The 26913-nt window shown below is 46.5% G+C and overlaps 1 protein-coding gene and 1 long non-coding RNA gene across 6 annotated transcripts; both read left to right on the plus strand.

Moving 5' to 3' along the window:
- Positions 1-980: 980 nt before the first annotated feature.
- LOC117742537 lies at positions 981-16895 on the plus strand. The gene is made up of 3 exons (XR_004611046.1): positions 981-1085; positions 12293-12382; positions 16791-16895. It is a non-coding gene; the product is annotated as an uncharacterized LOC117742537 (long non-coding RNA).
- Positions 16896-16975: 80 nt separating this feature from the next.
- Positions 16976-26351, plus strand: slc8a2a (solute carrier family 8 member 2a). 5 transcript variants are annotated; one of them, XM_034550008.1, is made up of 12 exons: positions 17098-17193; positions 17524-17661; positions 18086-18313; positions 18399-18671; positions 19531-19965; positions 20324-20685; positions 21025-21128; positions 21656-21673; positions 23148-23260; positions 23964-24063; positions 24551-24817; positions 24912-26351. In XM_034550008.1, exons 1-12 carry the CDS (start codon positions 17122-17124, stop codon positions 25286-25288), a joined length of 2487 nt encoding a protein of 828 aa, XP_034405899.1. In that variant the 5' UTR covers positions 17098-17121; the 3' UTR covers positions 25289-26351. The 5 variants fall into 5 exon arrangements, with proteins under 5 accessions (XP_034405896.1, XP_034405894.1, XP_034405897.1 ...); XM_034550005.1 differs by lacking the exon at positions 21656-21673 and having other exon boundaries at positions 16976-17193; positions 23964-24069; positions 24554-24817; XM_034550003.1 differs by lacking the exon at positions 21656-21673 and having other exon boundaries at positions 16976-17193.
- The last annotated feature ends 562 nt before the right edge of the window (positions 26352-26913 follow it).

Below are 26913 nucleotides of genomic sequence, written 5' to 3' on the forward strand. Positions count from 1 at the left end.
TCATAATATGTATGCTACAGGGATGTCACATCAATATGTACTAGTAATAGTTATACTACCATAAATTACCAAAGAAAGGCAAAAATGGAAATGTAATCTCACATTACGCATTAGTGATCAAGACTTTTGACTTTGAAAAGTATACATGGTCCATGGAGTGCTCAGTATGCCTTGTGCGCGAGGCCTTCCAATACTATCCAACCGCAACCCGCAGAGGATGAGAACGAGACAGAAAAGCATAAACAATACAAATAGAAAAAATGCAGTTTTTAAGAGCCACCGCTGCAGTAGCATGACTCAGGGCATGATGGGAAACGCCTGCCCCGTCGCCAGATCAGAGAGCTGATTGGCTCTTAGATTTGACAAACACCACGTTTTGTAGAAAATCATATTTTTCCGTGTAATATATATAATATTATAATTACACCAAAACAAATAATATATATATATTATTATTATTATTTAATAAGTGTTTCAGAGACATACACATAATAATGGACAGCATACAATACATAAATACACAAATAAATCCAAAGGACTGCAGTGAAGGTTTAATCTCAAAACATATATTGTGTGATTAATGATAATAAATAACAAATAAACAAAACGAACAGCAAAGTGTTTCTCAGGCAGACATAACATAATCTGCATGATAGTACAATGCCGGATAGACGCACATTGCCACCAACATATATTTATAAACACACGTGAATAAATCCGAACTAACTTTGATGTCCCGCCAAAAAAACAAAAAACCTTGATGATTTGTTTTAATTCCGACCACAAACCCCATAAATCCGGGTCAACGAACCGCTTTTTTCTATTCTTTTTTACAACTAGGCCATGTCCTCAGAGCAGGAACTTCGGAGGAGACCGTGAACGCAACACGTCATCCTCGCAGGCGTGGGCTCGCAGCATCACCGCGGTTAACTTAACGAACAGCGATGCGAGTGAACGGGGAAAAGTTCACTCTCGTGTGAGTTCAGCGGCGTGTCGGCACGGGGATAGTTTTACCGGAGCGCGTGTTTCCAGACTTCCAGAAGCGATGCCAGGCTCCGGTGGAGCTGTACCATAAAGCCCAGAAGGTAAGGGAGCAAAGAGGGGACGGGAAGGAGAGGATAGTGGAGCAGGTGCAGCGGATAAATTGACTTTTTGGGAGTCCGCTAACGGCTACGCCCTCGTGACCCATCCGTAGTTTTGATTGATAACGTAGCCCACTGATATGACAACGGTAAACACCCCCTTTCATATAATTTGGACATAATATATATTTATTAAACTATTAGAAAGAGCTTTTAAAGTTTTTCATGAAGACAGGGTGACACTGCCCCCCACCAACTCAAAATATTAACTTTTATTTTCTCAATGAATCATATCTATTGTAAAGTTATGATCCATATTGTAAGATGTCAGTAAAACAAGGGACAATAACTACCCAGTGATAGTGTCAAATCTTTAAGAATGAGTGAGACTCCATAACTCATCCTCCACCCTCCATAATATAATATAGCTTTTATTTTTTTATTTCCTGTTGCAAATTGGGACTACAATCTACATTTATTTGTGCAACCCTGTCATGAAAAAACAACAACCCTTGTCACCTGAGTAGAAATTATTTACTTTTTAGTATACTTTTTTGCCCACTAAAAGTAGCATAAATAAATAAAAGAAACCTCACTGGCACAGCTGGCTGAAATACCACATGGTTAAAACAAGATTGGGCCATAACCTTTGCCTTATGTTCGCCATATATATTTGCATGTTGTACATCCACTGGGTCTTACCACAACTATTGGCTTTATTGTTTATTCACCGTGCAACATTCAGTTGATGCTGTAAAAACGTCATCCACCCGGCGGCAGCAGGAAGACACCTCCACCTAACCGGTTTACTTATCAGCCGCCTTTTCTGCCACTCATCTTTGTGCTTGAAGGAATACAATTTAAAACCGGAATTTCACTGTGTGTTTGTGTGTGTGTGTGTGTACAACATCAGGAGAATACGACCCCCTCCTCACTCAGAAGGTGGCACAAGGTTCTGGTCCAGGCTCTGATCATCTCGTGTCTAGACTACTGTAACTCTCTCCTGGCAGGTCTACCTGCTCATGCCAATCGACCTTTACAGCTCATCCAGAATGCAGCAGCTCGACTGGTCTTTAACCTCCCGAAATTTACACACACTACTCCGCTCCTCCGCGACCTTCACTGATTACCGGTGGCCACCCGTATCCGCTTCAAAACATTGGTACTTGCGTACCGTGCTGCGAACAGATCGGGTCAGTCTACATCCAAGGACATGGTAAAACCGTACACCCCAGCTCGTTTCACTTCGCTCGGCTTCTGCCAATCGTCTTGTAGCTCCTTCACTGCGAGCTAAACTCTCAACAAAGATAAAATTGCGATGGGACTTTTTTCACAATTCTTCTGCATATTTATAGACAAAACCATTAATCAAGAAACTAATCTGCAGATTTATCCATAATAAAAATGTAAAATAAATAAATAAATGTAGTTGGTTGCAACCCTATTTACAAGTCGACAGTGTTTGTCTTCAGGCCATCTTGTCTTTAGGTGCCACTCAACCACGACGCGACCTCCCCCCCCCCCCACCCCACCCCGTATGTGACAGCTCAAGTAAACCAATGCTGCATCATTGTGCACAGGCACCGATATGCCGCACCATCGCAGGTGCCACAGGACAAAAGGGCTGCGCCACACCTCGCCTTTCTCTCGGACCCGACTCTCCTGCTGAAAGCCTTTTTCATCCATGTGATTTCGGGAAGCCAAGGACCTATGGATTGGTCTTCTCTACCTCGAGCGAATTAGATTACTGCACCTCACTTTGTTATTGATGTATTTCTACGACAATGACCTACGGAGGCCCAAAGCTCCCCACCACATCACGAGGACCGGAGAAATTATCTATTTCACAGCGTTAGTCACAGATGTGTTTTCTTGTTGGGGCTTTACAACCTCGTTTGACAATCTTAAAGCTGGAGGTGACGACAGTGTACAGTGTTAGTGTGCATCGGCCTCTCTGTGAGTGTGTGAGAGTGGGAGAGGAGAGTTGGTGCCCGTCGGGGTCTGTTTTGTTTTCACTGACCCCCTAGTCTATTGTGTAGTTCAGGCCTGCCGGCTGCCTCTGCATATTTTGTCGGCCTAAACTAGACCGCTGCCCTGAATTTGAAGCAGTTGTGGCGAATAATAAAAGTCCCAGAAAGATGTTTCAAGCGGAAATGGTGGGTCATGGTCACGCTGCCTTCTCCTCGTCTGTCAGCTCCCTGTTGTTGCTCAGGTCGCTCCACCAGGCAATGAATGTTATGAGCAATATGTTACCTTAGACTGGGTAATAAGTAGAGATTTTCTCCTGAATAAGTCACATGGGATGTGGGTAACTTTCCTTCAAAGGTTAGTGATTGCTCACGGAGGTCAAGTTGTGGCAACAGTGCCGTTGCCTCAAAGTGAAACCAGTGTGTCTGTTTTTCTGGTGTTTCTGACTGAATATTGCATTGCGGTGTGTCTGTCTAGCTTCAAACCCAAGTTGAAAAACGTTGTTCCTTCTAAGGTGACAGGGCTGCCAGAGGCCGGGGGCAGGGCGTCTCAGGTAATGGAAACCCCAGGAGCTGCTGTCTGCTGGCTTTCAGCTGTTTGTCTATTCTCTCGTCCCCACGCGGCCCTCTCTTTCTCCGCCCGCCTCGCCGCCGCCTCCTTCACAGTGAGCGGTCGAGGGGCGAACGTGGAGAAACTGTAGGAAAGTTTTAAAGTTGTTGTTGTTTTTAAAGCAGAGGCGGAATTACTTGAGGGGGACAAACGAGAGCCGAGAATAAGATAAGATAATCCTTTATTAGTCCCTCAGTGGGGAAATTACAGGATTACAGCAGCATTGCTCACAGTAATAAGTAAAAAACAAGTAGTATAATAACAGAATTAAGATAAAAGAGTAAAAAACAAGAAGAATATTATATATACAGACGGAGTAGAAATAGAATAAAGTGGATAAAGTGTATAAAATGAATTTTAAAAAAATTTAAAAAGTACTTAAACGTATTAGTATTGCACAACTGGGCAACTGGGCTAAAGTGCTGTTCAGTGCGAAGTCCAAAGTGTTCAAGTGTTTGTGGCCTACTGGGAGCTCAGCTCAGCTTGTTGTGCAGCCTGACAGCAGCGGGGAGAAAGGACCTGCGGTACCTCTCCCCCAGACACCGGGGATGAATCAGCCGGTGGCTGAAGGAGCTGTGCAGCGCTGCCAGAGTACCCTGCATGGGGTGGGAGGTGTTGTCCATCAGGGACGATAGCTTGGCCATCATCCTCCTGTCTCCCACCACCTCCACAGTATCCAGAGGACACCCCAGCACGCTGCTGGCCTTCCCCACCAGTTTGTCCAGTCTCCTCCTGTCAGCTGCTGTGATGCCGCTGCACCAGAAGACCACTCCATAAAAGATGGCTGATGCCACCACCGAGTCGAAGAAGGTCTTCAGGAGTGCTCCCTGCACCCCAAAGGACCTCAATCTCCTCAGCAGAAAGAGTCTGCTCTGTCCCTTCTTGTAGAGTGCATGAGCGTGGTCAGACCAGTCCAGTTTATTGTTCAAGTGAACACCCAGGTACTTATAAGACTTCACAATCTCAATGTCCAGTCCCTGGATGCTCACTGGTGTTGGAGGAGAGCGTTTACCACGGCGGAAGTCCACCACCAGCTCCTTGGTCTTGCTGGAGTTGATCTGGAGGCGGTTCCGCTGGCACCATCCTAAGAAGTCCTGGTTCAGTTCCCTGTACTCCCTGTCATCATCGGCCGAGATGAGGCCGACGATCGCAGAGTCGTCAGAGAACTTTTGCAGGTGGCAGTTGGCAGAGTTGTGTTTGAAGTCCGATGTGTAGATGGAGAAGAGGAATGGAGCCAGAACGGTTCCCTGTGGAGCCCCTGTGCTGCAGTACACCCGATCTGACTCACACTCCCGTATCCGCACATACTGTGGACGATTGGTGAGGTAGTCCAGCATCCATGCAGTGAGGTGGTGTTCCACCCCGGTCTGCTTCAGCTTGTCCCTCAGGAGCAAAGGCTGAATGGTGTTGAAGGCACTGGAGAAGTCGTAGAACATGACTCTCACAGTGCTTCCAGCCTTTTCCAGGTGAGAGAGGCATCTCTGCAGCAGGAAGATGACGGCGTCATCCACCCCGATGCCAGATTGGTAGGCGAACTGAAGTGGGTCCAGGGATGAGCTCACCAGGGGGCGGAGATGGACAAGGACCAGCCTCTCCAGGGTCTTCATCAGAATGGATTATTTAGCTCCGAGGATTATGGATTATTTAGCTCCGAGTCAAAGTGATTAGAGAAGGAGAGAGATGTTGGACTCCCTCAACACCTATCTATATCTCAAGGGGCCTCTTTTAAAATCTCACAGGACCTTATTCATGCTGAACCTGAAATCACACTTGAATATAGTCGCACGGTGATATGACATCTGTACCATACATTTAATTGTAAATTGAACATATTCATATTTCTTGCACTGTGTTTATTTGTCTTATTGTCCAATGTTGTGCACCACCCGCCAAGACAAATTCCTTGTATGTCCAACATACTTGCCAATAAATAGCTATAATTCTGATTCTGATGATGTAGTATTATGCCACAGTGTTTATACGATACAAACAAATGTTTGTATCATACCTCTTGTCAATGTTGCAAATCAGTGAGCAGTTTTATGGCAGCGTCCAAAAGAATGAGTGCACGTATCGGTATGAGCCACTTAGTGGGCCATGAAGGGTTTTTACAACTTCACCTGTGACTGATTGGAATCGTCCATCAAAGCCACAATGCTTAAAAGACCTTTTTGGTTTGGGTGGATTTTGATGTATTGTTCTTCTTCTATGTGATTTTTAAATACTGACAGTGATACCAGCTCACAAGAAGGGAAACCATCCTGAATACTGTCACAGTCACAGGACCTTCCAGCCTGTTGGAGAGCCAAGTAAGCGCTAGCACCCGTTTCCCACCGGATAGAAATTAGACTTCCACAAAGAAAAATACATTTCAGATTCATGTAGTAGACATTGAAAAAAACGGAAAAACGGAGCTGGTGAAAAAACTGAGAGGTAGATCACCGTACTTGAGGACCAGAACAGTGTGGCAGCATACACTGTAAACTCAGCTGAGCTTGCACAGCTGCCGTCCAGATTGATGGTCATTTTGAAGGGGGGGTCACAGACTGTGGGCGATTTGGGATTATTGTTCGCCTGGGCTTCTCAAAGAACAATTCATGGTTATGATTGAGCCTGTGTAGGTAATTTAAAGCACTTTGAAAAGGTCTTCAGAACTGGAACTCAACTTCACCGGCACCTTTATTCATGCACACTGCACGGAGGAACACATAATAATAATAATAATAATAATAATAATAATGACTTTATTTATATAGCACCTTTAAAAACAGGGTTTACAAAGTGCTCTACATAGAAGCAAGGTAAAACATAACATCAATACAAGTAAACATTTCAGAAATACAGGAGGCAAAGGAGACCATGCCATATAGGCAATGAACACAATAATGGAATATAAAAATACGAATACAAAATAAAGCAGAATATCCATCCTGCCATCCATTATCAGCCGCTTATCCGGGGTCGGGTCGCGGTGGCAGCAGGTTCAGCAGGCCGACCCAGGCTTCCCACTCACCCGCAACACTTTCCAGCTCATTCTGGGGGATCCCGAGGCGTTCCAAGGCCAGCCGGGAGATACACCTACAAACCTACAAAGCCTTGATTGGTGATGCGCCATCATATCTTAAGGAGCTTGTAGTACCATATTGCCCCACTAGAGAGCTGCGTTCACTAAATGCGGGACTACTTGTGGTTCCTAGAGTCCTAAAAAGTAGGATGGGAGTAAGAGTCTTCAGTTATCAAGCTCCTCTTTTATGGAACCAGCTTCCACTTTCAGTCCGGGAGGCAGACACAGTCACCTCATTTAAGAATAGACTTAAGACTTTCAATTCAATTCAATTCAGTTTATTTTGTATAGCCCAATATCACAAATTACAAATTTGCCTCAGAGGGCTTTACAATCTGTACACATACGACATCCCTGTCCCAGGACCTCACATCGAATCAGGAAAAACTCCCCAAAAATAACCTTTGACAGGGAAAAAAGGGAAGAAACCTTCAGGAGAGCAACAGAGGAGGATCCCTCTCCCCGGATGGACAGAAGCAATAGATGTCATGTGTACAGAATGAACAGCATTTACAAAGTTACATAAACACATTACATGAATATGACAATGTATGAATGGAACTCCAATCCATGAAACAGAAGGAGGTAGAGAGGAGGGGGCGGGGCATCAGCAGGGCCAACGCGGGAGGCCGGCTCACCAGGCATCAGACACCTCCAGGTCCAATGGACCCTATGAGACGTGAAGTCACAACGACTCCGGGGAGGAAGCAGAGTTAATAAGGTGCAATGGAGAGATGTAAATTCATCCATAAGGAGAGAGAGAAGATTAGATAGGTGCTCAGTGTATCCTAAAACATCCCCCAGCAGCCTATAAGCCTATAGCAGCATATCAAGGGGCTCGACCAGGGCAAACCTGATTCAGCCCTAACTATAAGCACTATCAAACAGGAAAGTCTTTAGTCTATTCTTGAATGAGGTGACTGTGTCTGCCTCCCGGACTGAAAGTGGAAGCTGGTTCCATAAAAGAGGAGCTTGATAACTGAAGGCTCTTGCTCCCATCCTACTTTTTAGGACTCTAGGAACCACAAGTAGCCCCGCATTTATTGAGCGCAGCTCTCTAGTGGGGCAATATGGTACTACAAGCTCCTTAAGATATGATGGTGCATCACCAATCAAGGCTTTGTAGGTGAGGAGAAGAATTTTAAATGTGATTCTTGATTTTACAGGGAGCCAGTGCAGCGCAGCTAATACAGGAGTAATGTGATCTGCTTGTGAGTACACGAGCTGCAGCATTCTGGATCAACTGGAGGGACTTAAGAGACTTATTAGAGCAGCCTGATAATAAGGAGTTGCAGTAATCTAGTCTGGAAGTAACAAACGCGTGAACCAGCTTTTCTGCATCTTTTTGAGACAAGATGTGCCTGATTTTTGAAATGTTACGTAGATGAAAAAATGCAATCCTTGAGATTTGCTTAACGTGGGAGTTAAAGGACAAGTCTCGGTCAAAGATAACGCCTAGATTCTTTACAGTGGTGTTGGATGCCAGGGAAATGCCATCTACAGAAACCACATCACCAGTTTGATAGTGCTTATAGTTAGGGCTGAATCAGGTTTGCCCTGGTCGAGCCCCTTAATATGCTGCTATAGGCTTATAGGCTGCTGGGGGATGTTTTAGGATACACTGAGCACCTATCTCATCTTCTCTCTCTCCTTATGGGTGAATTTACATCTCTCCATTGCACCTTATTAACTCTGCTTCCTCCCCGGAGTCGTTGTGACTTCACGTCTCATAGGGTCCATTGGACCTGGAGGTGTCTGATGCCTGGTGAGCCGTCCTCCCGCGTTGGCCCTGCTGATGCGCCTCCTCTCTACCTCCTGTTTCATGGATTGGAGTTCCATTCATACATTGTCATATTCATGTAATGTGTTTATGTAACTTTGTAAATTCTGTTCATTCTGTAAACATGACATCTATTGCTTCTGTCCATCCGGGGAGAGGGATCCTCCTCTGTTGCTCTCCTGAAGGTTTCTTCCCTTTTTTCCCTGTCAAAGGGTTATTTTTGGGGAGTTTTTCCTGATTCGATGTGAGGTCCTGGGACAGGGATGTCGTATGTGTACAGATTGTAAAGCCCTCTGAGGCAAATTTGTAATTTGTGATATTGGGCTATACAAAATAAACTGAAATTGAATTGAAACTGAATTGAATATAATCCCTCCAGCGTGTCCCTCGGTCTTCCCCGGGGCCTCCTACCAGTTGGACGTGCCCGGAAAAACCTCTAATTGGCCTAGACACATCTCCAGGAGGCATCCTGACTAGATGCCCGAACCACCTCAGCTGACTCCTTTCGACATGAAGGAGCAGCGACTCGACTCCAAGCTCCCACCTGATGTCCGAGCTCCTTACCCTATCTCTAAGGCTGAGCCCGGCCACCCTACGGCCGCTTGTATCCGAGATCTCGTTCTTTCGGTCACGACCCAGAGTTCGTGACCATAGGTGAGGGTTGGAACGTAGACCCACCAGTAAATGGAGAGCTTTGCCTTCCGGCTCAGCTCCCTCTTCACCAAGACGGACCGGTACAGCGCCTGTTTTACTGCTGCAGCCACACCGATCCGCCTGTCGATCTCCCTCTCCACCTTACCCTCACTCGTGAACAAGACCCCAAGATACTTGAACTCCTTCGCTTGGGGTAGGCAGTTTGTCCCCACCTGGAGGGAGCAATCCGCCGGTTTCCGGCAGAGCACCATGGCCTCAGATTTGGAGGTGCTAACTCTCATCCCTGCCGCTTCGCACTCGGCTGAAAAACGCCCCAGTGAATGCTGGAGGTCACGGTCCGAGGAGGCAAACAGGACCACATCATCCGCGAACAGCAGAGAGGCGATCCCGAGACTCCCGAACCGGATCCTCTCCGCTCCCTTGCTGCGCCTAGATATCCTGTCCGTGAAGGTCACGAACAGCACCGGTGATAAAGGGCAGCCCTGGCGGAGGCCAACACTCACCGGGAACGTGTCTGACTTACTACTGAGGATACAAACACAGCTCCTACTGCAGGCGTACAGAGACCGGATGGCCCTTGCCAACGGGTCCGGCACCCCATACTCCCGCAGCACAAAAACCCCCGAGGGACCCGGTCGAAAGCCTTCTCCAGGTCTACAAAGCACATGTAAACTGGTTGGGCAAACTCCCAGGACCCCTCCAGTAATCTTGCGAGGGTAAAGAGCTGGTCCACTGTTCCACGACCGGGACGGAATCCGCACTGTTCGTCTTGAATCCGAGGTTCGACAAGCGGTTGGAGCCTCCTCTCCAGCACCCTGGCATAAGCTTTTCCCGGGAGGCTGAGCAGTGTGATACCACGATAGTTCGAGCACACTCTCCGGTCCCCCTTCTTGAAGATGGGAACCACCACCCCGGTCTGGCCAGTCCATGGGCACTGTTCCCGACCCCCATGCGACACTGAAAGGCGTGTCAACCAAGACAGCCCAACAATGTCCAGCGCTTTCAGCATCTCAGGGCGGATCTCATCCACCCCTGGCGCCTTGCCACCAAGGAGCTTTTTGACTACCTTAGCGACCTCTGCCAGGGATATGGGTGAAACCACCTCAAAGTCTTCCGGCGCTACCCCCTCTCCGGGGTACATATTGGCCAGGGTTTAGGAGTTCCTCAAAGTGCTCTTTCCACCGCCCGACGATGTCCCCAGTCCGGGTCAGCAGTTCCCCCCCCCTGCTGAGAACAGCCTGGGGTAGACCCTGCTTTCCCTTCCTGAGCCGTCGGATAGTTTGCCAGAACTTCCTTGAGGCCAACCGAAAGTCCTTCTCCATGGCCTCCCCGAACTCCTCCCATGCCCGAGTTTTAGCCTCCGCGACCATCGCAGCTGCAGCCCTTCTGGCCCCGCCGGTACCCGTCAGCTGCCTTCAGGAGACCCCTGGGCCAGCCAGGCCCGAAAGGCCTCCTTCTTCAGTTTGACGGCTTCCATCACCCCCGGTGTCCACCACCGGGTTCTCGGGTTTGCTGCCACGACAGGCACCGATGACCGTCCGGCACAGCCCAGAGCAAGAGCCGCGTCCACAATAGAGGCTTTTGAACAAGGTCCACTCGGATTCCATGTCCCCAGCCTCCCTCGGATTTGTGAGAAGTTCTTCCGGAGGTGGAGTTGAAGGTCTGGACAGGATCCTCTGCCAGACGTTCCCAGTTCACCCTCACTACACGTTTGGGCTTGCCAGGTCTTTCTAGCCGACTCCCCCACCATCTGATCCAACTCACCACCAGGTGGTGATCAGTTGACAGCTCTGCTCCTCTCTTCACCCGAGTGTCCAAGACATACGGCCGCAGATCAGATGATACGATTACAAAGTCGATCATTGATCTGCGGCCTAAGGTGTTCTGGTACCAGGTACACTTATGAGCCACCTTATGTTCGAACATGGTGTTTGTTATGGACAAACTGTGGCTAGCACAGAAGTCTAACAACAAAACACCATTCGGGTTCAGATTCGGGCAAGCCGTTCCTCCCAATCACGCCCCCCAGGTTTCTCTGTCATTGCCCACGTTGAGCGTTGAAGTCTCCCAGGAGAACTATGGCGTCGGCAGGCGGCGCCCTTTCCAGGGACCCCTTCCCACCGACTCCAAGAAGGCCGGATACTCCGAAATGCTGTTCGGTGCATAAGCACAAACAACAGTCAGAGCCTTACTCCCTGCAACCCGTAGCCCAAAGCAGAACAGACAAACTAAAATAGGGGAACCAAAGAACTGCATAAAAGGACAACATCACTTAAAAGCAGTTCTATAAAATGGGTGATTTAAAAGAAGTTACTGATTCTGCAATAATCCTCAATAATAATAACTTTATTTATATAGCACCTTTTAAAAACATGGGCATCCAGCCAACACAATCCCAACTCTACATCCTGTCTGTTTTTAAAATCATAATCAGAACATTTACAACTCAATGCTCCTCCCTAAATATGCACAGCCTGTGCAGTGTAATTTGTGTCTCTTCGGCGTGCCTGTATAAGTGTTTATGATGGTTTTAAATAATAAGGTTTCTGCAAAAGTATGCGTGTTTGGGAATGAATAACTGAGACCTGGACCCCATTGACCTAAATTCATCGAGACTTTTCTTTGTTTTTTTCCATTTTTTTTCTGGGATTCTGAACCCCCGGCCTTTGCTGCATATCCCACATCTGAAAAGGACTATCATGGTGCCCGAAATTACAATTGGAAAATGTTGGCGACGAAAAACCAACTTGAGAGGAGCAAGGAATCGTTTGAGGAAAGTTACATTATGACGCTGTGAAGGGACCCAGCAGCACTGGTTCCCCTCACAGCTCCTTTACGTGATCGTTCCACCGATCAGTGACCGTTGTCCAACTCTTCGGATATCTTTAAGAACAGCCATGAGGAGTGAAGCCGTGACTCAGATGTTCCTGTGTGGATCGAGCTGTTAAATGTGTAATCTGATGTGCACTCCATCCTGTTGGAAGTGCATTTATAATTCAGTCCAGTGACTAATGTAAATTGTTCAAACATTTGCAGAGAACGGTGCTCTGTGGAAAAAACAAACCCCGACTTGACGGTTAACTAGATAACTCTTTAACGAACCCTGCTCTGCTTCACATATGCTCTGCTTCACAGGACCATGCAGCATTGAAGGGCATGTAAAAGGCTGATATTCATCGCATGTCAGCTTCTGGTGGACCCATTTTTACTGCATCTGTGTGAAAGGTGAGAAATGTTGGATGTAAATACAACCATGTTTACAATGCGGCATCCACAAGATACCTTTAATGCCTCATTAAGGGTTTGGCCCGGTCTCTATCTCTCTATCTATCTGTCTGTCTATTTGTGCGTCTGTGTCCCGGCGGATCGCCTTACACTCGGATCCGTTGGGGGTTCATTGATAGGCCCATCGCATCGGGCCAAAGCCTTTGTTATTTATTAACGCTGTGGATCTCTTTCCTTTCTTTATTTTAACTGGGAGCAGAGAGACCATCAAACTTCCTTGATTTGTGTGTGTGTGTAACTTGAAGAGACGTTATTGTGCAGCAGTGGAGGAATTTATACCGTATTGCTCAAAATCAAAGTGAAAATTGCTCACAGCTACGAATATGCAGCAGCAAATTCTACAAAATAAATGACCACATAACCCTCCTCTTTATTTACCTACATGTCCTTACTGAGAAGTAGATGGAGAACACCACGATTAAATCAGTTTCCTGTGTCACAAAAAAAAGTGTTAGAAGTGGGGAGAAAGAACTTTTCAATTAGTAATAAAACCTCCTCATGGGATCTTTATTTAAAAGGAACTTTTGGAAGGAAGCACTGATTACACCAGTACTATAACTAGTTGAATTAGCCCCATCCCACTAGCAGAACAATTTAAATTGGATATTGGTTAACAGTGGATACAATTATGAACCCCGCACAGTGTTTTCAGTGTCTTTCTGCCCGTTGTTTTGATCAACCTGCAGGCAGCCGGTTTCAGTTAAAACTCTCCCAATAATCCACTGGAAACATAGTGGAGCCTTTAGCATCTAAAGAGCCATGCATGTGCCTCAGGAGTTCACAGCTTAGAGGAGAGTGAATGTTGGGGGTTGCTTTTACCCGGTGAGTGTTTAGGATGAGGTGTTGATCGACTGTCTGTGAAACGGATACATGGTACGTTATTGGTTTACCTGTGCATCGAGAGAACTTCCTGGAAAGGGGATCTTTGTCAATGTTCAAGCTGCAGTTTATCTTTCTGTCTGTGATGTATTGGTGATGGAGAATGGTTGTGTGCATGCTAACACAGACACGTTTCCAGGCCCTGTTTCTGAATGCACACGGATGTCAAATTAGACCAAAGTCACCAACTAATTAAATTTTTTTCTTGGTACCCAAAACAATGCTTTATTTTTGCACATTTAACTAAAGCAGAAACCAGGTGGATTAAAACTATTTATATGGAGATGACTGTAGTCTGTGGGTATAAGACATATTTCATGCGGTATTCTCCTCCCCTTCTATTTTGCAAGGGCATCACTGCTGCATCCTGGACATACAAACATATCCTCTCTATAGCAGAATGATAATGTATGGAGACAGACCCTTCACTGTGGAGTGAGGTCCGGCTCAGGTGGCAACCTCTGGCAGAAGAAGAGCTTTAAACCAGCATTCTCTCTCCTGACCACCAGGGGATGACTCCTCTGGTTGTGGAGAAGTCTATTCGAAAATGACTTCTCTCTGGATTTATTCCCTCAGTAAACATTGTAAACATGAGTTTATCGTCTCAATCTCTAGTTTCAAGTCTTCATGATGTCCATTTAGTAAATTATGGTCCATTTAGACTCAAACAAATCATTAAGCAGGGTATGCTTTACCACAAACACAGGCTACCACAGGGAGTTGTCTGTGTTTTTCTTTTTTTTTCTTTTTAACCCTTTCAGGGATTGTTTTCAGTTCATGAAAGTAACATTTTGGTCTCCTAAGAATAACTTTCGCTTGCCCTTAGCTTGCCCCATCTCGTGTCACTTGTGGTTGCAAAAAACCAAGATGTCACAACCCGAAATGCCGAGCTCAAGGCTTCAAAGCTTCATAATGACTACGTCCACTTTTTATATGTCTATGCTCTGGCTATAGGAGACTAGCTTGATTGAAAAGTCCATCTGTCTGACAGTTTAGGCTGAGATTTCATTGATTCTTGAATGAATCGTCTCTGCCACTCCGCTTGTCATGAGTAGCATCCCTCACGAGACAGTACCCCACTGTCCGGGTGCAGGAAAATATAAACTGTCCAAGGTGCTAACTCCCCTTTTCTCGCTGGCGCTGCTACCCGTGTAAGATAACCCCAGGCAATCACTTATCGCTGGTGGTGACGGATACTGGACGTGTCAGAGGCAGTAAGGCGACAGGAGCTGTCACCCGGCTCACTGTTCCTGTGCACTCAAGAGGACGAGGTGCCCGTGGACCTGTCGACACCCCAGGACCCCCGTCTCCCAGGCCTGCGAAGGGCTTGAAAGAAGAGCTTGATATTGTTCGCTATCGCCAACTTTCACCATGAACAAATATGACGTTGTTCCTGGAGCAAAATCAAAACAATGCCCTTGAATCAGTGTCACGGCAGAGGAAAGCTCTGAGCGCCAACGATCTGTCCATTTAGCTCCCCATTTACTCACTCTCTGAAGACCTACCCCCTTTATCCTCCAGGCTCCTGTCTCTGATGATGTTTACAGAGCTGCTCGCAGGTGACCTGCTATATTTAGGTGAATGCATCAATCAATAATGCATCTAGCTCTTTCAGCGCTGGCCTCCCTTGATTATCCCACACTCATACATGCATATATATATATATCAGCCACATTCTACAGAACTGCCGTTTGGCCCTGCAGCTCTGAAGACTCTCTTGCAAACCACACAGGATGTCAGTTCAATCAGGGAGAGACGAGTTAGAGTTAGATAAAGAAAGGATGCATGTTTATGTTAACAGATGATATGAAATGATGAAGTCTCAGCGTCTTTGGCGCTTGGACTCTGCGGGGAGATTTGCAATTGAGGGCCGACTGCCCCGATCAGCAACAAGATAGATCTCCCCGTGGAGTCCAGACCTGGTGGTGGCTGATGAGCTGATGGAATGATGAGTTAATGAAGCTGATGGATCCGTGGAGACTGGGCGGAGATGGGGAGGTGGAGGGGTGCGTAACAGCAGCATGAAAGAACTGAAGGTAGAGAGACAGTCATATTTAAATGAGACAGCAGCAAGATGATTGGCTAGCCGTGTCATTGTTTCCGTGTGCTTATTGGATAGAGGGGATCAGCTGATCTGCGCAGCTGGTGTCATGATTGACGGTGCAGGACGATGACAGCAAGTAAACAATGTGTGAGGAATGATTGGCAGGAATGTGAGGAATAGATGCGGGCTGAGGGGTATGGTCTTCCTGTCTGAACTTGCGCTAGAGCTCCATTAGTGGTGCATTTCCTGTAGGTTGTATAGCCATAGAAATGTTGATGCGTTTGCTTCACAAGTGTTGTATATGATTTGACTGGTCTCCCTGCCTCTGTTGCTTGTGCGCTATTGTTCTCCAAATATGAGGGTTGAGGAAGTTATTTTTGGTGAGCCTACCCCCCCTGCCTATCAGTACCCTGCTGGTGTAAGGTGGCCCTCCGTCTGAGGTCGCGGTAACCATAGCAGGCCTTGGAAAGTGAAATGCGATGCGGCGGGCCCTCTGGGCTGTGTTTCTGAATCACAACTCCATAATGAGCTGGCAGAGCTCAGGCTGCATCAAAGATGCAGCACCCCGGTGTCTGTTTTCAACTCCTGCTCCACAATAGTGGCGTGTCACCTGGGCCGGGGGAGTGGAGGGAGGTGGACTGAAGGCTTTCTGCCACCCTGCTCACACCCGCACTTCCTCACGGTGCTTTGGAGCACCTGCTGAATGGTAGCACATGTCTGTGTCATCATTATTATTATTATTATTATTACTAAGCCTGTCTTTAATCCTGAACGGGCATTACAAATGCTCTAAGAATGTTCAAAAGCGAGTCGCTGTGTTCAGGTGATACAGATGTGTCTAGGCCATGGTTTGTAATTAAGTACTTTTCCAAACTCAAATTACTGTATCACAGTTTGGAATGAGTGCAGAGTCATTCTCACCAGCAGGGTTCAGTGGCTAGAGCAGGAGAATGAGAACCACAGGAGCTGCACGGCTTAACTACTCAGAGGTCATTTCGATGCACTGTTAAGTTCAGTCTGCCGGGTCCGTTTACTTTGAATTGCTATTTAAACCAGCCTTGTGTTGGTGGCGATGGTCGAAAACAACCTGCATCCTGCAGATTGAACAATTATTTATTGTCATAAGAATCAAGGAGCAGCAGTTGTTGGCAAGAAAATGCGCACAATGCTGATTAAAATATGTATAAAAATGCAAGTGAAATGAGAATCTAAGACATTAAATAGTAAGTTATACAATATAACATGTATACAATTTAAAAATAAATATATATGTTGTATTGTATCCCTATAATTGCAATCCAACATGTGGATACGAGCATCATCATTAATGGTCTTGATAGTGGACCACTTCTCTCTTCACAACGGATCAGACCACTAATTGTAGTGTTTACACATTATTTACAGCCAATTGTATCTTCCTCTCAGAACAAGTTGCCTTCCTCTGACGCAGCGTGACCCCTCCTGACTCAGGGATATCATGGGCAACCTCCCGGTCCACCTCATCCCCGCTCCTCTTCCTCCTCCCTCTCCTTCCTCCTCCTGGCCCACCCCTGCCGCCTCCATCGCAACCGCAGGTCCTGGAGAGAACGTCCGCCTCCGAGCAGCCCCAGTCCTCCGCTAACGCCACGGGGTCCGGCAGCGGACCTGTCCGGGCGTTGTGGTGTGCAGACCTGGTATCCTGCTTGCCGGTGTGGCTTCCGCTCGATCCCCCGCTCGGGAGCAGGCGGGCAGGGCTGTTGTCTACTTCCTCTGTCTCATGTACATCTTCCTCGGTGTGTCCATCATCGCAGACCGCTTCATGGCGTCCATAGAAGTCATCACCTCTCAGGTACTGAGCTGCATGTTTGTAGGAGAGGAAACGCAGATACTCATGGTTCTTACTTGGTTGAATGTAGTGAACAATGATTTGGTCCAATTCTACTCTTGTGACTGACCCCAAAGAATCTTGGGAAATTCAATGCACCATTACCCCACAGTGAATGCTGGAGAGCATGCTTTCTTTAATAAGACTGGCATTTTTAAACAAATATCAAAGTATATATACCTTTAGTATATCTTCAACATTCCACAACATTTGTTTTCATTGATTGCAACTGGACCTTGTATAGATGAGTTTGTGGTAACAAGCATCTTTGGCATTTTTTACAAACGCTTGCAGGAGAAAGAGGTGACCATCACCAAACCCAACGGGGAAAGGACAGTAACCACGGTGAGGGTCTGGAACGAGACTGTGTCAAACCTCACGCTCATGGCCCTGGGCTCCTCGGCGCCGGAGATCCTGCTATCCGTCATTGAGGTGCCCATCATCTCGCAGATCCTTTTGACCTGTGCTTTCATACAAAGGGCTGCTGGGGTTAGGGTTAGGGTTGTGACCGTTCTAAATCTTCTGAAACATGAAACATTCTTTTACATTCCGTATGCTGCTCAGAGCGACACATAAATCTGTGACTTGTTAAGTCCATAAATTGACACATAAGTCATAATTATAAATAGACTAATAAATGAATTAACGTCACAAAAGTAGGGAAACCTCTGGCAACCACTAATGTGAACAAAACTTGTTTCATATTTATACATGGATATATTGCAACCTATATATCTATTCTGGCTTTATTTAAGTATTTCCACTCAAAAGTAGGCTTATTCATGTCGATTTCTGTAATTTTGGTTGTTTCATGGCTCCTAAATTCTTTTAAAGTATTTTCTGTTTGTCCCTGAAGGTGGTTGGTCACAACTTTAACGCAGGGGAGCTCGGCCCCAGCACCATTGTGGGCAGCGCCGCCTTCAACATGTTTGTGATCATCGGTCTATGCGTGTGGGTGATCCCCAACGAAGAGTCTCGTAAGATCAAACACCTGCGAGTGTTCTTCATCACGGCTTTCTGGAGTATTTTCGCCTACATCTGGCTCTACCTCATACTGGCCGTCATCTCCCCTGGCATTGTAGAGGTGTGTTTCTGATGCTCATGAATGTGCTTCTGAATAAAACAATAAAGTGTCAAACATCTCACGCTCACATTGGCTGCATTGCCAGGTGTGGGAGGCCGTGGTGACGCTGCTGTACTTTCCTGTGTGCGTGATATTGGCTTGGATCGCTGACCGCCGCCTGCTCTTCTACAAGTACATGCACAAGCGTTACCGCGCCGACAAGAGGCACGGCATCGTGGTGGAAATGGAAGGTGACCTCGCACCCAAAGGCATCGACGTGATCATGGACAGCAAGCTGTCGGTCGGCGGCGCGTGCCCCGGAAACTCGTCCAGCGTCTCTGTGCAGACGGGCACTGAACTAGACCCAAACAAAGATGAGGTGAGACCGGTGGCTTGGGAGGGGGGGGGGATGTCAGGGCATGAGTCATTGGGGGTCCCGCTCTGTTGATGAGACCAACTGTAGACGGGAAGAAACCGTTTCTTTGGCCTGAGGTCTTGGTCCTGATGGACCACAGCTTCCTGCCAGAGGGGAGGGACTCCAACAGATTGTGTCCAGCGGTGAGCTTCAATCTTACCCGCTTCAGAGTCCTGGAGGTAAACAAGTCATGGAGGGAAGGCAGACTGCAGCCAATCACCCTCTCAGCAGAGTGAATGAATACGCTGCAGTCTGCCCTTGTCCTTGTTACTGGCTGCAGCGTACCAGACGCTGATGGAGGAGCAGTGGATGGACTCGATGATGGAGGTGTAGAAGTGCACCATCATGGTCTTTGGCAGGTTGGACTTCTTCAGCTCCCTCAGGAAGAACATCCTCTGCTGAGCCTTCTTGGTGATGGAGCTGATGTTCGGCTTCCATTTGAAGTCCTGGGTTCTGTAGGAGCACCAGAAGGACTCCACAGTGTCGACAGGGGAGTCACACAGGGTGATGGATGCGGGTGGGGCTGCATTCTTGCGAAATCCACAAGCATCTCAACTGTCTTTAGAACGTCTTTAAAAGGCAGGAGGAAAGGATAAAGCTACTAGCACAAGTGCAGACAGCGGGAGTCTTAACAAAAGGAAGTTGATCAGTAGGAGGCGGAGCAGTCGGAGTCAACAAAATGTTACTTCAAAAAGAGCCCTGAAGGCTGTCTGCAAGTTGCATTTCATAGAAGATTTGTCTAAAAAAATACCAATACTTTGCTGTTGAATCCCAACATACCCTCTTAATATTACTAATAATGTGGTTTCCTCTTCTCGGATAGGTGGTCCGCATCCTGAAAGACCTGAAGGAGAAACACCCAGACAAAGACCTGGACCAGCTGATTGAGATGGCCAACTACTCCGCCCTGGTCCACCAGAAGAAGAGCCGCGCCTTCTACCGGGTCCAGGCGACGCGCATGATGATTGGCGCCGGCAACATACTGAGGAAACACGCCGCTGAGCACGCACGCCGCTCAGTGGGCCAGGAGGCCGACAAGGCTACGTGCTCGCACATTTGTTTTGAAAGTGCGCAGTACCAGTGCACGGAGAACTGCGGCTCCCTGAGCCTCGGGGTGATCCTCGAGGGGGGCACAGGCCAGAACACTTTCTATGTGGACTACTGTACAGAGAATGGGTCTGCCAATGCCGGGGCCGACTATGAATTCAATGAGGGAACCCTGGTGTTTAAGCCAGGGGAGAGCCACAAAGAGATTAAGGTGAGCATTTATATATATCTATATATATCTATCTATATATATATCTATATATAGATATATATATAGATATATATATTTATGGCTGTCCTTAACCAAAGAAATCCTTTGTTGACTAACAAACTGAGTTTTTCCACAAAGAATCACACAAAAGCTCCACTTTAAGTCTTGTGTTTACCAGTGATGTGCACATCCGTTTCTTGGAAGGCATAAAAAACAACTGAAAGAAAATTAAAACGGATGATTAGTCGGCTTATCCACTATGAGGTGGGGGGGCATACTATGAAAGGTATGTTGTAGTGTGTGTCTGCATTCCAACTGTCATAGCCTTTTGCCTCCCTACACTCCATCTGCTCTCCAGGTGGGCATCTTGGATGACGACATCTTCGAGGAGGACGAGCATTTCTTCGTGCGGCTCCGGAACCTGAGGCTGGAGGAAGGGTCTCCGGAGGGGATGGGGACCCCACCGAAAGGCCGACTTGCGGAGCCGCTGGTCGCCACCGTTACAATCTTGGACGACGACCACGCAGGCATCTTCACCTTTGGCCAGCGCATGTTGCGCGTGAGCGAGAGCACCGGCACGCTGGCGGTGACAGTAGTGAGGAACTCGGGCTCCAGGGGCACCGTCGCCATGCCGTACCGAACAGAGGACGGCAGTGCCAAGGCCGGGGTGGACTACGAGCACGCCGTAGGGGAGCTGGAGTTCATCAACGAACAGACCAGGTGAGGCGCAGGCAGCATCGGAGGCAGCGACTGGGAAATAATACCCAGGGGCCACAGGGTGGAATGGATGTTGTTCCTTAGAACATTAATCTATTCTAGAGTTAAAATAATAGATCAAGATCAAAACCAATGCTTTTATGTTCATACTACTGTGGCCCATTAGTACTGTTCGTATGAAAGGGGCATCTGACCCTCACTGAAAGATAACCAGGTGGAGGAGGTCCTATTAGACAGAATTTCATGACGACCTGACGCCTAAAGATAAGAGATTTAGATTAGATGTTTAAAATGTGGCGGTATTTTATGTGTGTGTGTGTGTGTGTGTGTGTGTGCGTGTAGTCAGATCTTACAGGTGCGCATTATCAATGTGGAGGAGTACGAGAAGCAGGAAAACTTCTTCATTGTGCTCGAGGACCCCAAATGGCTGAAGCGAGGACTCTCCGGTGAGTGTGTTGTCATGGCTACAATAATGATGTGCCACCAGGTGTGATGATAGTCAAAGACGAAGAATTGCTTGGTTTTTTTCACTGGCACATGATTGTTTCCTTACATGCAGTAGATGGTGAAGGTCTGGCATAAAAAACAACCGCAACACGGGCGGCTGAGTGCCGGCCACCTGCGTCACAGCCAGTAACTAAAGATTACACGCTGCCATTCACCGCTGTCTGTTTCACTGTAGAACGGGCGCTGCAGCCAATTATGAATTTAGTGTCCCTTTAGTTGCCTGCTACCAATGTGTCAAAAAAGGAACTGGATATGTGCTGGTTACTGGAGGTCAAAAGAACCAATGGCATCAGATCATAATGCACAGCCATTTATATCATTAGAGGCACTGTGAAGGTGCACTGTGCATGCCGACCAGCTGAACAAAGAGTAATGGAGAGTTGTTTTTGTTGTGCCTCTCTGATGTATAAGGCTCTGAAAATAGTGTTGTTGTATGTGTTGAATCCCTGTCTGTCTTTCTTCACAGCACTGCTGCTCAACCAGGGTAAGATAGTCTTGGTGTTAAAGGTGCCATGTGCAGCATTTTTAGACGGAAACACACTATTGTGGAACTGTAAATCGGCCTAGAGGCTTTGAATGAGGTTACTGTGTTCTTCTAACTGAATTGGATCGTAAATGCCGTCCTTGAGATGAGTAGATCCCCTGGCCATTGCTCCCTTCTGGGGAAATTATTTTGTTACTTTCCTCATTCACTCGCTGGCATTGTGTGTGTGTGTACATGTATACAAATCTTTCATCACATCGACTTATCACTGTCAGAAACTCTGAAAATATTTGGCTACATTTATGCTATTTCTTGTTTCATGCTGTGCTCAGCTCCCGGTATTTTGGCAGCTTCTGACTGAGTCCTTGTTTCAGATATCTGCTTTAATTCTCTTGCAGCTGGATAGGAGTCGTGTTCAGTCGCTGCAGATGAAAACATTTCCTGATTTTGCTGCTTCATCATAAAAAGGTTTAAAATAACAAAAAAGGACCCAGGACACAGGAGCAGTTTCAGACACAGCCTGGTCCAATGGACCCTAAGAGACGTGAAGTCACAAAGACTCCAGGGAGGAAGTAGAGTTAGTAATGTGCAATGGAGAGATGTAAAAAAATAAAAATAATGTCTTCATTACAGAATAAGCGTGCTATGTTACTGGCTAAGCTTCAATAAAAACAAGTCTACCAACACTGCAGGGAGGAAGCGTAAAAGCAGCAAAATTAGCGAGGAAATGAAACGTGTTTATCGCCCACAGTCACAGCCAAGGATACACTCACCTTGTTGGAAAGGAGATGCAAAAACCCTACCTTGTTGGGCGAACGCCTCGAGTCAAACCGAGCCAGCACATGTGCACGGAAAACAATGGGGGCTGGTGTGTGCCGCCGCGAAATGCTGAGGATGGGCTTAGTTGCGGTCAGCAATGTTTTCAAATCCACTGCAGATGGGTCCCTGGAGACGGGTGGGTCCCTGTCACCCTTCACTTCCACTGTGCCTTCGGGTGTTAACGCCAAGACCACTGATGGAGAAGGTCCTCTACCGAGGCTAGCTCCTGCTGATTATCAAGGCGTAGCTCATTATTTACCAGGAAGCATCCAAATATGAATATGTCCTACCTAACTCTGCTCCAGCTGTCAAATACATCTTGGCAGTGCTGGGTGTATTACTCCCAACAACCTCTGAGTTATAGATGGGCATGGTCAGCTACTCAACTCAAGGCCAAAGAAGCCTCCTCAAGATCCTGTTTCAACAGGAAATACATCCAAAGATGAAAGCCAGATTCTCTCTGAATGCTACACAGAGCACCTTTAAACGTGTGTGCAGAGTGCTGAATGTTTGTTTTTTCTTCATCTTCATGCATCAGGTGTGGGCCCTTGTATCCTTGGCTGAAGTTTGGGATGTTTGTGTGGTTTTTGAAAATGACACCGTAAATATAAATGACAGAAAGACACGGTAATTAAATGTCTGCGCTTGCTGACAGGAAACCCCACCCCGGAGGAGGAGGAGGCCCGGAGGATCTCGGAGATGGGCAAACCCATTCTAGGGGAGCACAGCAGGCTGGAGGTCGTCATAGAGGAGTCCTGTGAGTTTAAGGTGTGTGAGTAGCTGATAGATGACATTACACCGAGCAACTCTGGCAAATAGAGCAATGAATACAAGACATGTATATTTCAGGTTAGGCCCATCAGGAATTGTTAAGCTCATGCACATGTGCAGCCTCAATCGTTATACTCTGTTGCACTTCTGGTTAGATGCCAAACTGCATTTCAATGCTTTGTACATGTGCAATGACAATAAAGTTGAATCTAATCTAATCAAGGCATGTTTTAACGTACTACACCCTCTTACCCACCAGACTCCCAATGGAGTACTAGACCAGGTACAGTTTCTGCCTGCATTCTGTGTGTGATGGGGCTGATTTAGAGGTTGTCTTGTCTCATTTACTCATCATACTCTACTGATTACAAGATCTACCCTTTCCCTCTTCTCGACTTCTCTCAGGCGTTACAGGCATCTTGATTTGAGATGCGTGTGTTTATTCATGTGTGCTGTGTGTGAAATTATGGGTGGGTTAATTCCTAATTGGATTCAAATTCTGCAGCAGAACAGTGAGGCCAGTGGTTTTGTGGGCGTCAAATATTCATATTAAATATGCTGTTAATATCTTCTTATGTAAAGATAGGTATATTTATAATGATATATATTTATATAATAAACTCATGTGGATCCATCTGCTCTGTGTGTGTTGATACAAGCTATGACTGCCTCTGTTTCATTACTTCATATGTTGTCACAGAACACAGTGGACAAACTCCTGAGGGACACAAACCTGGCAGTGGTGCTCGGCACTCACTCATGGAGAGAGCAGTTCATTGGAGCGGTCACAGTCAGTGCAGGTCAGTGTTGATGGTTTGCCTTTTCTTATTGATAGTTTTCTCTTCAAACCATGTTCATCGTATCATCACCTGGAGTGTTTGATCCCCGCCGAGGTACGACTACGGATGTAAATCAGCATTTGTGATAACTCCGGCATGTTGACAGCTTGTACAACATTAAGATTATGGTTAACCTTTATTTAGTATAAAATAGCTTTGTTTTTTTTGCGTTTCAATAAATGTGTACAATAAAAATTTTGCAACTGTAACCACCCCCGTCTGCCGGTCGTCTGTCTGTTGAATATGAAACCACAGCCAGGAGCTGATTAGCTTAGTTTAGCATAAACACTTGTAACAGTTCATATCTAATGCTCACTAACATTTAACGTCTGTAAAAGGAGAAGTTGTGGCCTCACGGGCGGCGTCCACAATAACAAACTATTCCTTTTCAAAGACGGTGTTAGGAAGGTTAACTTTGATTGATCTTTACTGTGTCTCCTTCCAACAGGAGACGAGGACGAGGGACAGGAGCAGCGATTGCCCAACTGCTTCGACTATTTCATGCACATATTGTGCGTTTTCTGGAAGATTCTGTTCGCCTGCGTCCCACCCACAGAGTACTGGAACGGCTGGGCATGCTTCATAGTGTCAATCTCCGTGATTGGTTTCTTAACAGCCATTATTGGAGACCTAGCCTCCCATTTTGGCTGCACCGTCGGCCTGAGGGACACCGTCACCGCGGTGGTCTTTGTAGCTCTGGGGACTTCACTTCCTGGTAAGCGTTACTAGTAGTGAGAACCTTTTAGCCCTGAAGGGATTGTGTGTTGGATTAAACTCTTGAACTATTTATTAACGTAATCTTTTTCCAGATACCTTTGCCAGTAAAGTGGCTGCCACTCAGGACCAGTATGCGGATGCGTGTGTGGGGAACGTGACAGGAAGCAATGCGGTCAATGTGTTTTTGGGCATCGGGGTGGCCTGGTCCATCGCTGCCATATATTGGCAAGTTAAAGGTAAGGTCTTCCGCGTTGACCCTGGCTCGCTGGCCTTCTCCGTCACACTCTTCACCATCTTCGCTTTCTTCGCCATGGGGGTGCTGATGCTACGCCGGAGGCCGTCCATAGGCGGCGAACTGGGCGGCCCACGGATCTACAAAGTCCTCACTTCGCTGTTCCTCTTCGGACTCTGGTTCCTCTACGTCCTCTTCGCCAGCTTGGAGGCCTACTGCCATATACAAGGATTCTGAGAGCGCACAGCTGGGGAGAGTTATGACTGAACAATAAAAAACAAAAATCACACACCACTGGGACCTTCACCTGTGCAGTTCTGTTCCAGTGACTTACCACTGATAAGACTTATCATTACTTGACAAACTGCTGCCATGGCTGTTAAAAATAAATATATATAGAAAAACACACCATCGACTCACACATGCAAACATCTGTATGTCTCCCCCACTTCAGGACAGTTCCAGTCAGCAGAATCTTTGGACTAAATAACATGCAGAGACTGTTTTTGATGAAGGAGAGCGAAGCAGGTCACCGCGTACGTACGCGGAGTCAATGGATTTTGCTTAATTCTGGCGTGATGCCTGATGGTTCATAACCTGGTTTGGTCTTCCCTTCTCACGCTTATAGAGGCCGGGTCAGAGTAGATGGCCTGACCCGGTAATTAGATAAGAAAAACAGTGACAGCTGCTGTTACACAGATGTGCAATGTAAGTGTGTTGCCATGCTTATACCATGGCCACTTGTCCAAGTTTGTTTGTCAGTAAGCATTAACCCATAGTAAGGTCTATTCGCTCAAAGCAAAAAGTGGCGTTCCTATGGTTACCTCCAGTTTGTGCGCACAGATTTAGAGCAATGGTATAAAACTGTTGACTGGGAGCGTTTGAGTTGTCTTGGTGTACAACTTTGAATGGACCAGCCAGCCAATCGTAAGAGTTTTCTTCTGGCATGGTATGTAATAACTGAGTACATTTCGCTGAAAATCTACAGTTTGGGGAGATAAGCTGCTGTTGTGTAATTATCTCACAATGATAAATTGTGTTTCTCTGTTGAGTTATGTGACGCAAGGCATTGTTTAGTCCGATTTAATGCACCTACTGAGTCGAATCTCACGTAATAGTCACCGATCAGAAATGCAATAAACCTATATTGGAACATATAATTTACAAAGAATTACACAGGCAATGAATTTCTAATAAGCCGTGGAATGAAAAAGATAATGTACCTAGTATCTGCCATTGAGTGTGATTATTTTAAAGTGATGATTCATTCACCCCTGAAGTCTTATCTGTGTATTTATCGATGGTGTCATTTCATGTCTTTGTAATTGAATGTATTTGAGCTGATATGAACAAAAATACATTGTAATTTCTTGCAAGCTGTCATAATTACATTGACATTTTGAAATTGTAGCTGAGTGTGTCCATCAGATGAATTATTACTTCCTCAAAAGAAGATGTTTGTGCAAAAGAAGTGTCTACGGCTAGATAGCAGCTTCAGGACTCTTTTGAGGGTTAGAAATCTTTCAGAAAATGTCAACGTGTAAAAACATGGAAAAAGCATGACTGGAAAACCAAAAACAGACCTCAGATACAAGTCAAGTCATTTTTGTAAAAGGAGGACTGGAGCAACGCAGCAACACTATACATGCAGGTGAGACGTAAGACGATAAAATCACTACCTGAGATGCCAGTCTAACGATTAAAGCATGCAAGATTGGATGGTGCCTGGACCCAGCGCTGTGCTAAGGTCTAAAACAAGGATCCAGCGCTGTACTAAGGTCTAAAACAAGGATCCAGCCCTGTGCTAAGGTCTAAACGAGGAACCAGCATTGTGCTAAGGTCTAAAACAAGGCTCCAGCATT

Source organism: Cyclopterus lumpus, chromosome 14 (genome assembly GCF_009769545.1).
Source record: "Cyclopterus lumpus isolate fCycLum1 chromosome 14, fCycLum1.pri, whole genome shotgun sequence".
NCBI classification, from domain to species: domain Eukaryota; kingdom Metazoa; phylum Chordata; class Actinopteri; order Perciformes; family Cyclopteridae; genus Cyclopterus; species Cyclopterus lumpus.

Coding starts and splice junctions, on each gene's coding strand:
- slc8a2a (XM_034550007.1), top strand. CDS start 17,122: ATGTACATCTTCCTCGGTGTGTCCATCATCGCAGACCGCTTCATGGCG. Junction 19,966..20,323: donor AGAGCCACAAAGAGATTAAG/GTGAGCATTTAT, acceptor TCTGCTCTCCAG/GTGGGCATCTTGGATGACGA. Junction 20,686..21,024: donor TTCATCAACGAACAGACCAG/GTGAGGCGCAGG, acceptor GTGTGCGTGTAG/TCAGATCTTACAGGTGCGCA.